Genomic DNA, 12,057 nt, shown 5'->3' on the forward strand with positions numbered 1-12,057 from the left:
TATCAGTGAGTGGGATACGAAACGATTTATCAGTGAGTGGGATACAAAACGGTCTATCATTTTGAAAAAATGGTCTATCAGTGAGTGGGATACAAAACGGTCTATCAGTGAGTGGGATACAAAACGGTCTATCAGTGAGTGGGATACAAAACGGTCTTTCAGTGAGTGGGATACAAAACGGTCTTTCAGTGAGTGGGATACAAAACGGTCTATCAGTGAGTGGGATACAAAACGGTGTATCAGTGGGATACAAAATGGTCTATCAGTGGGTGGGATACAAAACCGTCTATCAGTGAGTGGGATACAAAACGGTCTATCAGTGAGTGGGATATGAAACGATTTATCAGTGAGTGGGATACGAAACGATTTATCAGTGAGTGGGATACAAAATGGTCTATCAGTGAGTGGAATACAAAACGGTCTATCAGTGAGTGGGATACTAAATGGTCTATCAGTGAGTGGGATACAAAATGGTCTATCAGTGAGTGGGATACAAAACGGTCTATCAGTGAGTGGGATATGAAACGATTTATCAGTGAGTGGGATACGAAACGATTTATCAGTGAGTGGGATACAAAATGGTCTATCATTTTGAAAAAATGGTCTATCAGTGAGTGGAATACAAAACGGTCTATCAGTGAGTGGGATACTAAATGGTCTATCAGTGAGTGGGATACAAAATGGTCTATCAGTGAGTGGGATACAAAACGGTCTATCAGTGAGTGGGATACAAAATGGTCTATCAGAGAGTGGGATACAAAATGGTCTATCAGTGAGTGGGATACTAAACGGTCTATCAGTGAGTGGGATACAAAACGGTCTATCAGTGAGTGGGATACAAAACGGTCTATCAGTGAGTGGGATACAAAACGGTCTATCAGTGAGTGGGATACAAAACGGTCTATCAGTGAGTGTGATACAAAACGGTCTATCAGTGAGGGATACAAAACGGTCTATCAGTGAGTGGGATACAAAATGTAAACTGTTCAGCCTGGCGGAGTTATGCACTCTACCGAATGCAGTTCTAGTTTACAACTTGCTGTTAGTTGTTATATTCTTGCACATACATTGAATGCAATCGTGTGTGTGTGTGTGTGTGTGTGTGTGTGTGTGTGTGTGTGTGTGTGTGTGTGTGTGTGTGTGTGTGTGTGTGTGTGTGTGTGATCCATTGAGATGTATTATTTGCTATTCCATTAAGCAGACTTTTAGCAGCACCACCTCTTTCACAGTTAGCATTTCCGTGCGATGTGGAGAAACACTTTCTTCTTCCTGCACTCCCAAAACTTCCAATTTCCAAATTGTATTTATTTTAGAGCTATAGCTTGGAGCCGGCAGGGACTTTCAGAATAAAATTTTGCATCAATAATGCAAATAGACAGTACTTGGGGTTGACATAAGTTTTGACCTTGACCTAATTTTAAGGTCATGACCCAATGATAGACATACAGCTCTGGAAAAAAATAAGAGACCACTCCAAAAAAAATTTAAATCAGCATCTCTACATGTATGGCAGCCATTCCATTCCAGTATCTGTTGAATTCCAACACAGGCACACCTCATTCCACTGAGTGAGGTAGTGATTAGGTGATCACCTGAATCGAATATTATTTAACAAGGAAAAGTATAAAAACCACTGCTGTGGTCATCACTATCCTCTTGCAATAGGACCAGCTGGATGGCAAAAACAGTGCTAGTAGTACCTCGAAAGTAATTGGAATCAAAAAAAAAATATTGACCATGCCAAAAGAGTTGAAAAGAAAAGTTTTGAGTGAGGAAAAGAATAGAAGGGTTCAACTCTGGCTTTACTGGCAGAGGGATACAGTCGAGCGTCACGTTGCTTCCATCCTTAAAATTTCAAAGATGGCGGTTCATAAGAACAAGGTCAAACAGCAGACATTGGGGACAACAAAGCTACAGACTGGCAGAGGGCGAAAACGACTTTCCACTGACCGGGATGACCGCCAACTCATTCGAATGTCACTCACAACCGTAGGATGACATCAAGTGACCTACAAAAAGAATGGCAAACGGCAGCTGGGGTGAAGTGCACGGCGAGGACGGTTAGAAACAGGCTCCTAGGGGCAGGGCTGAAGTCGTGCAAAGCTAGAAAAAGCCCTTCATCAATGAGAAGCAAAGAAGAGCCAGGATGAGGTTTGCAAAAAGACCGTAGGGATTGGACCTTAGTGGACTGGAGTATGGTCATCTTCTCTGATGAGTCCAATTTACAGCTTTGCCCAACACTTGGTCATCTCATGGTTAGACGGAGACCTGGAGAGGCCTACAAGCCACAGTGTCTCGCACCCACTGTGAAATTTGGTGGAGGATCGGTGATGATCTGGGAGTGCTTCAGCAAGGCTGGAATCGGGCAGATTTGTCTTTGTGAAGGACTCATGAATCAAGCCAAGTACAAGGTTGTCCTCGAAGAACACTTGCTTCCTTCTGCTCTGACAATGTTCCCCAACTCTGAGGATTGGTTTTTCCAGCAGGACAATGCTCCATGCCACACAGCCAGGTCAATCAAGGTGTGGATGGAGGAGCATCAGATCAAGACCCTGTCATGGCCAGCCCAATCTCCAGACCTGAACCCCATTGAAAACCTCTGGAATGTGATCAAGAGGAAGATGGATGGTCACAAGCCATCAAACAAAGCCAAGCTGCTTGAATTTTTGCGCCAGGAGGGCATAAAGTCACCCAACAGCAATGTGAAAGACTGGTGGAGAGCATGCCAAGACGCATGAAAGCTGTGATTGAAAATCAGGGTTACTCCACAAAATATTGATTTCTGAACTCTTCCTCAGTTAAAACATTAGTATTGTGTTGTTTAAAAATGAATATGAAGTTGTTTTGTTTGTATTATTTGAGGTCTGAAAACACTGAATCTTTGTTGTTATTTTGACCAGCTGTCATTTTCTGCAAATAAATGCTCTAAATGACAATATTTTTATTCGGAATTTGGGAGAAATGTTGTCAGTAGTTTATAGAATAAAACAAAAATGTTCATTTGAGTCAAACACATACCTATAAATAGTAAAACCAGAAAAACTGATAATTTTTCAGTGGTCTCTTAATTTTTTCCAGAGCTGTATAACTTTTTACCATAATTCGACTCAGGTTTGTTTGATCGGAACCAAATTGCCTTCACTGGATAGCCTTGGGCATATGGCGCATTTATGCTTAATTTACATCACACCCCTCAAGTTAAAGATGAAGGTCAAATGTTGTTCTGAAATAAATAACACGGTCAAGATCAAATTGGTATTCTCCAACAACAACAACAAAAAAGCATTTTTTTTGTAATCGCTCAATTTTGCCAACGTGGAATCTCAAGGACCGCTTGGACTTCCAATGTGTCCTTGCATCATAATAGTGGACCTGCATTGAGGTTGTGCATCTGACATGTGATTAGCGTCCTTGGCTTACATTTTTCGGATTATGACCTAATTAACAAAAAACACTTTTTTGATCATAACTTGAAAATTTTTCTTCCTATTTTCGTGATGTAGAGTTTTATGGATAGATTATAGATGAGAACACATATTCTTAATTTACTCTCTATCCCTAAATGTTGAAGCTCAAGGTCATATCATATGGTGGTCTGAAAAATATACGGCCATCATTGGATCGCGGGCCAAGGGGAAGTCGTGTGTAAACCGTTGAAGGCTTACCCTTTGCAGTCACTTTGTGATCACAGATATCTAGTCACTTGTAAAATTGAAGATTCACAAGGGTCTTGGTTTGACTCGTCTGTTATTACTTGGCAGAAAAAACAAATTTTTTGACAAATACTGTATGTTCATCGCTTTTGTTTGTTTGTCTGTCTGCTCACCTTCAATTGCCTACAGGTCACAATTTTAAAACAATCTTCACAAAACTTCACCAAATGGTGAAGTTGGTAGGCCGACAGAATCCTATTTATTTTTGAGCTCAAAAGGTCATCATAGGCCAAAGGTCAACAACTTTGGAGGGATTTCTAAAATCCTCAATTTTCATCTGATTTACTTGAAATTTGAAGATGATTTCCACATCAGGTCACTGAATTCAACTAGCCAATTATTTTTGATGTCAACATAGGCCAATATTTGTAAAATTGTCAATTTTCTTCCGATTGACTTGAAATTTGAACAGGATTTTCATATTAGCTCACTGAATTCAACCACCAATTATATTTGAGGTCAACATAGGCCAAAAGTTCAACATAGGCCAAAGGTCAACAACTTAGGTGCAATTTCTAAAATCCTCAATTTTCATCTGATTGACTTGAAATTTGAAGAGGATTTGCAAATCAGGTCACTGAATTCAACTACCTATTATGTTTGAGGTCAAAATAAGTCAAAAGGTCATCATCGGCCTAAGGTCAATAACTTGGGTGCAATTTCTAAAATCCTCAAATTTAATCTGATTGACTTGAAATTTGAAGAGCATTTGCATATCAGGTCATTGAATTCAACTACCTATTATTTTTGAGGTTAATGTAGGCCAAGACGTCAACAAAGGCCAAAAGGTCAACATAGGCCAAATTTCTAAAATTGTCCATTTTCATTCCATTGACTTGAAATTTGAAGAGCATTTGAATATGAGGTCAATTAATTCAACTGCCGATTATTTTTGAGGTCAACAGAGGCCAAAAAGTCAACATGGGTCGAATTTCTAAAATTGTCAATTTCCATCCAATTGACTTAAAATTTGAAGAGGATTTGCATATCAGCTCACTAAATAAAACCACCAATTATTTTTGAGGTCAGCATATGCCAAACGGTCAACATAGGCCAAAGGTCAACAACTTTGGTGCAATTTCTAGAATTGTAAATTTTCATCCGATTGACTTGAAATTTGAATAGGATTTGTATATTCGATCAATGAATTCAACCAACAATTATTTTTAAAGTCAAAAGGTCAACATCTGCCTAATTTCTAAAATTGAGAGATAAGGCCAAAAACGATATGTATCACGATATCTCAAAAAGTTGTGGATGAGTTGGTTAGGTGACAGGACCAAGCGGATTACATTTTGCTTCAGATCCACACAATCAAGTGGGATACAAAACGTAAATTGTTCAACCTGGCGGAGGTATGTGCTCCACCGAGTGCCATTCTACTTTGTTCTGTTTGCCAAGTGTCGCTATATGAGCGATTTTTCATTTATTCTGTTTGTCTGTCTGTCTGCCTGTATGTCAATCACCTCGAGGTCACATTTTCACTCCGATCTTCACAAGACTTAACCACCTGGTAGAGGTAGTCACAAGCAAGAAGCCTCTTGTTTTCGAGGTCAATAGGTCAAAGGTCAAGGTCACCGAAAAACATGGTTGGACGTTGAGCTGAAGGTGAAACCTCAGTTGACCGAAGTGAGTTTGGCTATTATATACTGTTTGAACATGAGTGGGACCATGAGTATGTCTTTATTCATTCTAATTCTTGCTTTTTCTTTTCTTTTATCTCTTTTACTCTTTATGTCTCTTTCTTTGTTCATCTATCAGGGAGAAGTGAATTCTTGCAGAGTGTGGATGGGTTTGAGGGTACAGGAGTACCAGCTGAAACCCAAATCCTATCCAGGTTCCTCTTGATGACTTCATCTTTGCTCTTTACTTATTCGGGTTTCTTCTGATAACTCCAATGCAGTGTTTTGTCTTCTGTTTGAATAAGTGTTATTGGACTATGACTACGTCTATTAATTATGGACTATTGGAATGTATCTTTTGGTCATTTAGGCCTTTATACCCATTAGACCTTTTAGGCCCCTTGAGACCATTCTAGACAATTTTAGACCCTTTGAACTTTTTATGACCCATTATACCCCTTTAGGCCCTTTATAGACTTTTTCACCCTTCAGACCGCTTTGACCCTTTAGATTGCTTTGACCCTTGAGACCCCTTAAGATCATTTTCGACCATTTTAGACATTTGAAGACCCTTCAGACCCCTTAGACTCCTAAAGACCTGTTCATCCTTTTGACTGTTTAGATCCCTTGACCCGATACCTTTAGACCGTTATAGAGCCCTACAGATCCTTTGAAACGCTTACACCGTTTAGACCTTAACACCGTTTAGATCCTTTGGACCTGCAGACCCGTTAGACCCCTTTAGTCGCACATCAAACGAATATCTCTAATTTTCTTGCAATACACACACAATGCTTTTTTCCAGCAGGTAATGCACAATCTCCACCCACCCAGAGGTTTGATACCCAGCCAGCTTGAACAGAGTTTGCACATCGAGTCACTGAATTCATTCTCCAATCAAAACCTGAAAGCATATTGTTTATTTTGATTTCGCAAGTATCTTGCAATGCACGACATCTTTCTTGTTTGTTTGTCTATTTGTCTGTTTGTTTTGAGCAGGATATCTCGATACGTTATGGACGGATTTGGCCGAAACTTGGTGGATAGCTTGTGTGTATGTGACAAGAACGAATCAATTCGATTTTGGTGAAGGTCCAAATCGAGCCTTTCAGTGGGATACAAAACGTAAACTCTTGAGCCTGGTAGAGGTACGCGCTCTACCGAGTGCCATTCTAGTTATTTAATTATATTTCTTGATGAGTGCGTATTCGTGGAGACTTGTTTAATATTCGTCGCGATGCGTACCTTGTTTTAAAATAATTTATAATATTTACTATTTTCTTTAATATCACAATAATTGTTATATTAACACCAACCCGGATTCTTCATCTCACCTCTACTCGAACCAATCAAAATTTACTTGATTGGGGAAATAAAACGTCGGAGTCTCGGACATGAATACCCGAGACTCGGAGGTCGAGACTGCAAGCACAACAAACCCACAAACCCGAGCCTTGACCGCCGAACGACGTGCCGGGATTCCCCGCATGACCTGAGCGATCCGCACACCGACGCGCGTACAGTGGAGACACCCGTGCGTTACCCGTGCAGCGGTGCTGTGCTGAAGCACACAGTTCCAGCGCGACGAGGCACAGCTGGAGCGAGAACCGTGCCGCCCACATGCCTAAGGATCCCGTGTTGGGAGAGCACGGCACGTTTCTCAGACCGTGTGAAAGTTAGAGTGCGTGAGCGGAGGATGTGTTGGGGTGCGAGAGAGGATGAAGGGGAAAGAGGGGGTCGGGGTGCTGCGAGGTCGATGGGCGGCTCTTCCTCGCCATGTGCACATCGCGCATTAACGCGTTTCACTGTTGACTGATGTGTACACAGCACGTTTCACTACTAAATGGGTACACAGCACATTTCACTGTTGACTGTTGTGTACACAGCACGTTTCACTACTAAATGGGTACACAGCACATTTCACTGTTGACTGTTGTGTACACAGCACGTTTCACTGTTGACTGTTGTGTACACAGCACGTTTCACTGTTGACGGTTGTGTATTCAGCACGCTTCACTACTAAATGGGTACACAGCACGTTTCAATCCTGATGGTGTACACAGCACGTTTCATTACTAAATTGGTACACAGCACGTTTCACTGTTGACGGTTGTGTATTCAGCACGCTTCACTACTAAATGGGTACACAGCACGTTTCAATCCTGATGGTGTACACAGCACGTTTCATTACTAAATTGGTACACAGCACATTTCACTGTTGACTGATGTGTACACAGCACGTTTCACTACTAAATGGGTACACAGCACATTTCACTGTTGACTGTTGTGTACACAGCACGTTTCACTGTTGACGGTTGTGTATTCAGCACGCTTCACTACTAAATGGGTACACAGCACGTTTCAATCCTGATGGTGTACACAGCACGTTTCATTACTAAATTGGTACACAGCACGTTTCACTGTTGACTGTCGTGTACACAGCACGTTTCACTACTAAATGGATACACAGCACGTTTCACGATTGATCGTGCCGTTTACACTCAGCGTGATCTTGCGGTTGAGTCCCTGATTAATCACCAGCAATGATCTCGTAATCACAGCCATGGTGGTTCAATGGAAGAGGTGGGAATTTGTCGTTACCTGACGTCGCTCTGAACACCTGATTCTTGGTGTTTATCGGAAACGAACCCTTGACATGGCACCACATCGAAGTTCCTTCTGCATTTTATAACAAACGTTCATCAAGTTGAATCACCCTGTCGAGGTTAAGTCAGGGGGATGGTGCAGGTAACCAACTAGCCGTTGGTTTGGTTTCATGTAAAGAGTGTGATATCGCAGGTAACCGACTAGCCGTTGGTTTGGTTTCATGTAAAGAGTGTGATATCGCAGGTAACCGACTAGCCGTTGGTTTAGTTTCATGTAAAGAGTGTGATATCGCAGGTAACCAATTAGCCGTTGGTTTGGTTTCATGTAAAGAGTGTGATATCGCAGGTAACCGACTAGCCGTTGGTTTGGTTTCATGTAAAGAGTGTGATATCGCAGGTAACTGACTAGCCGTTGGTTTGGTTTCATGTAAAGAGTGTGATATCGCAGGTAACTGACTAGCCGTTGGTTTGGTTTCATGTAAAGAGTGTGATATCGCAGGTAACCAACTAGCCGTTGGTTTGGTTTCATGTAAAGAGTGTGATATCGCAGGTAACTGACTAGCCGTTGGTTTGGTTTCATGTAAAGAGTGTGATATCGCAGGTAACTGACTAGCCGTTGGTTTGGTTTCATGTAAAGAGTGTGATATCGCAGGTAACTGACTAGCCGTTGGTTTGGTTTCATGTAAAGAGTGTGATATCGCAGGTAACCAATTAGCCGTTGGTTTGGTTTCATGTAAAGAGTGTGATATCGCAGGTAACCGACTAGCCGTTGGTTTGGTTTCATGTAAAGAGTGTGATATCGCAGGTAACTGACTAGCCGTTGGTTTGGTTTCATGTAAAGAGTGTGATATCGCAGGTAACTGACTAGCCGTTGGTTTGGTTTCATGTAAAGAGTGTGATATCGCAGGTAACCGACTAGCCGTTGGTTTAGTTTCATGTAAAGAGTGTGATTTCACAGGTAACCAATTAGCCGTTGGTTTGGTTTCATGTAAAGAGTGTAATATCGCAGGTAACCCATTAGCCGTTGGTTTGGTTTCATGTAAAGAGTGTGATTTCACAGGTAACCCATTAGCCGTTGGTTTGGTTTCATGTAAAGAGTGTGATATCGCAGGTAACCCATTAGCCGTTGGTTTGGTTTCATGTAAAGAGTGTGATATTGCAGGTAACCAACTAGCCGTTGGTTTGGTTTCATGTAAAGAGTGTGATATCGCAGGTAACCAACTAGCCGTTGGTTTGGTTTCATGTAAAGAGTGTGATTTCACAGGTAACCAACTAGCCGTTGGTTTGGTTTCATGTAAAGAGTGCGATATCGCAGGTAACCGACTAGCCGTTGGTTTGGTTTCATGTAAAGAGTGTGATTTCACAGGTAACCAACTAGCCGTTGGTTTGGTTTCATGTAAAGAGTGTGATATCGCAGGTAACCGACTAGCCGTTGGTTTGGTTTCATGTAAAGAGTGTGATATCGCAGGTAACCGACTAGCCGTTGGTTTAGTTTCATGTAAAGAGTGTGATATCGCAGGTAACCAATTAGCCGTTGGTTTGGTTTCATGTAAAGAGTGTGATATCGCAGGTAACTGACTAGCCGTTGGTTTGGTTTCATGTAAAGAGTGTGATATCGCAGGTAACCAATTAGCCGTTGGTTTGGTTTCATGTAAAGAGTGTGATATCGCAGGTAACCGACTAGCCGTTGGTTTGGTTTCATGTAAAGAGTGTGATTTCACAGGTAACCAACTAGCCGTTGGTTTGGTTTCATGTAAAGAGTGTGATATCGCAGGTAACCGACTAGCCGTTGGTTTGGTTTCATGTAAAGAGTGTGATATCGCAGGTAACTGACTAGCCGTTGGTTTGGTTTCATGTAAAGAGTGTGATATCGCAGGTAACTGACTAGCCGTTGGTTTGGTTTCATGTAAAGAGTGTGATATCGCAGGTAACCGACTAGCCGTTGGTTTAGTTTCATGTAAAGAGTGTGATTTCACAGGTAACCAATTAGCCGTTGGTTTGGTTTCATGTAAAGAGTGTGATATCGCAGGTAACCCATTAGCCGTTGGTTTGGTTTCATGTAAAGAGTGTGATTTCACAGGTAACCCATTAGCCGTTGGTTTGGTTTCATGTAAAGAGTGTGATATCGCAGGTAACCCATTAGCCGTTGGTTTGGTTTCATGTAAAGAGTGTGATATCGCAGGTAACCAACTAGCCGTTGGTTTGGTTTCATGTAAAGAGTGTGATATCGCAGGTAACCAACTAGCCGTTGGTTTGGTTTCATGTAAAGAGTGTGATATCGCAGGTAACCGACTAGCCGTTGGTTTGGTTTCATGTAAAGAGTGTGATATCGCAGGTAACCGACTAGCCGTTGGTTTAGTTTCATGTAAAGAGTGTGATATCGCAGGTAACCAATTAGCCGTTGGTTTGGTTTCATGTAAAGAGTGTGATATCGCAGGTAACCAACTAGCCGTTGGTTTGGTTTCATGTAAAGAGTGTGATATCGCAGGTAACCGACTAGCCGTTGGTTTAGTTTCATGTAAAGAGTGTGATATCGCAGGTAACCAATTAGCCGTTGGTTTGGTTTCATGTAAAGAGTGTGATATCGCAGGTAACTGACTGGCCGTTGGTTTGGTTTCATGTAAAGAGTGTGATATCGCAGGTAACCAATTAGCCGTTGGTTTGGTTTCATGTAAAGAGTGTGATATCGCAGGTAACTGACTAGCCGTTGGTTTGGTTTCATGTAAAGAGTGTGATATCGCAGGTAACTGACTAGCCGTTGGTTTGGTTTCATGTAAAGAGTGTGATATCGCAGGTAACCGACTAGCCGTTGGTTTGGTTTCATGTAAAGAGTGTGATATCGCAGGTAACTGACTAGCCGTTGGTTTGGTTTCATGTAAAGAGTGTGATATCGCAGGTAACTGACTAGCCGTTGGTTTGGTTTCATGTAAAGAGTGTGATATCGCAGGTAACCAATTAGCCGTTGGTTTGGTTTCATGTAAAGAGTGTGATATCGCAGGTAACTGACTGGCCGTTGGTTTGGTTTCATGTAAAGAGTGTGATATCGCAGGTAACTGACTAGCCGTTGGTTTGGTTTCATGTAAAGAGTGTGATATCGCAGGTAACTGACTAGCCGTTGGTTTGGTTTCATGTAAAGAGTGTGATATCGCAGGTAACCAATTAGCCGTTGGTTTGGTTTCATGTAAAGAGTGTGATATCGCAGGTAACCGACTAGCCGTTGGTTTGGTTTCATGTAAAGAGTGTGATATCGCAGGTAACCGACTAGCCGTTGGTTTGGTTTCATGTAAAGAGTGTGATATCGCAGGTAACCGACTAGCCGTTGGTTTGGTTTCATGTAAAGAGTGTGATATCGCAGGTAACCGACTAGCCGTTGGTTTGGTTTCATGTAAAGAGTGTGATATCGCAGGTAACCGACTAGCCGTTGGTTTGGTTTCATGTAAAGAGTGTGATATCGCAGGTAACCGACTAGCCGTTGGTTTGGTTTCATGTAAAGAGTGTGATATCGCAGGTAACCAATTAGCCGTTGGTTTGGTTTCATGTAAAGAGTGTGATATCGCAGGTAACTGACTAGCCGTTGGTTTGGTTTCATGTAAAGAGTGTGATATCGCAGGTAACTGACTAGCCGTTGGTTTGGTTTCATGTAAAGAGTGTGATATCGCAGGTAACTGACTAGCCGTTGGTTTGGTTTCATGTAAAGAGTGTGATATCGCAGGTAACTGACTAGCCGTTGGTTTGGTTTCATGTAAAGAGTGTGATATCGCAGGTAACTGACTAGCCGTTGGTTTGGTTTCATGTAAAGAGTGTGATTTCGCAGGTAACTGACTAGCCGTTGGTTTGGTTTCATGTAAAGAGTGTGATATCGCAGGTAACCAATTAGCCGTTGGTTTGGTTTCATGTAAAGAGTGTGATATCGCAGGTAACTGACTAGCCGTTGGTTTGGTTTCATGTAAAGAGTGTGATATCGCAGGTAACTGACTAGCCGTTGGTTTGGTTTCATGTAAAGAGTGTGATATCGCAGGTAACTGACTAGCCGTTGGTTTGGTTTCATGTAAAGAGTGTGATATCGCAGGTAACTGACTAGCCGTTGGTTTGGTTTCATGTAAAGAGTGTGATATC

At 41.8% G+C, this 12,057-nt stretch overlaps 1 protein-coding gene across 1 annotated transcript in view; it reads right to left on the minus strand.

Annotated features, from left to right (window-relative positions):
• Nucleotides 1–7,015, minus strand: part of TSPEAR (thrombospondin type laminin G domain and EAR repeats) — an 86,611-nt gene extending 79,596 nt beyond the window's left edge. The window contains exon 1 of the mRNA XM_085874065.1: nucleotides 6,879–7,015. Within this exon, the coding sequence (XP_085730191.1) occupies nucleotides 6,879–6,957 (79 nt within the window). The 5' untranslated portion in view covers nucleotides 6,958–7,015. The remainder of the gene's footprint in view (nucleotides 1–6,878) is intronic.
• Nucleotides 7,016–12,057: the final 5,042 nt, after the last annotated feature.

This window comes from Eptatretus burgeri, chromosome 3, assembly GCF_056783735.1.
Source record: "Eptatretus burgeri isolate ZD-2024b chromosome 3, Ebu_testis_v1, whole genome shotgun sequence".
Taxonomy (NCBI): Eukaryota; Metazoa; Chordata; class Myxini; order Myxiniformes; family Myxinidae; genus Eptatretus; species Eptatretus burgeri.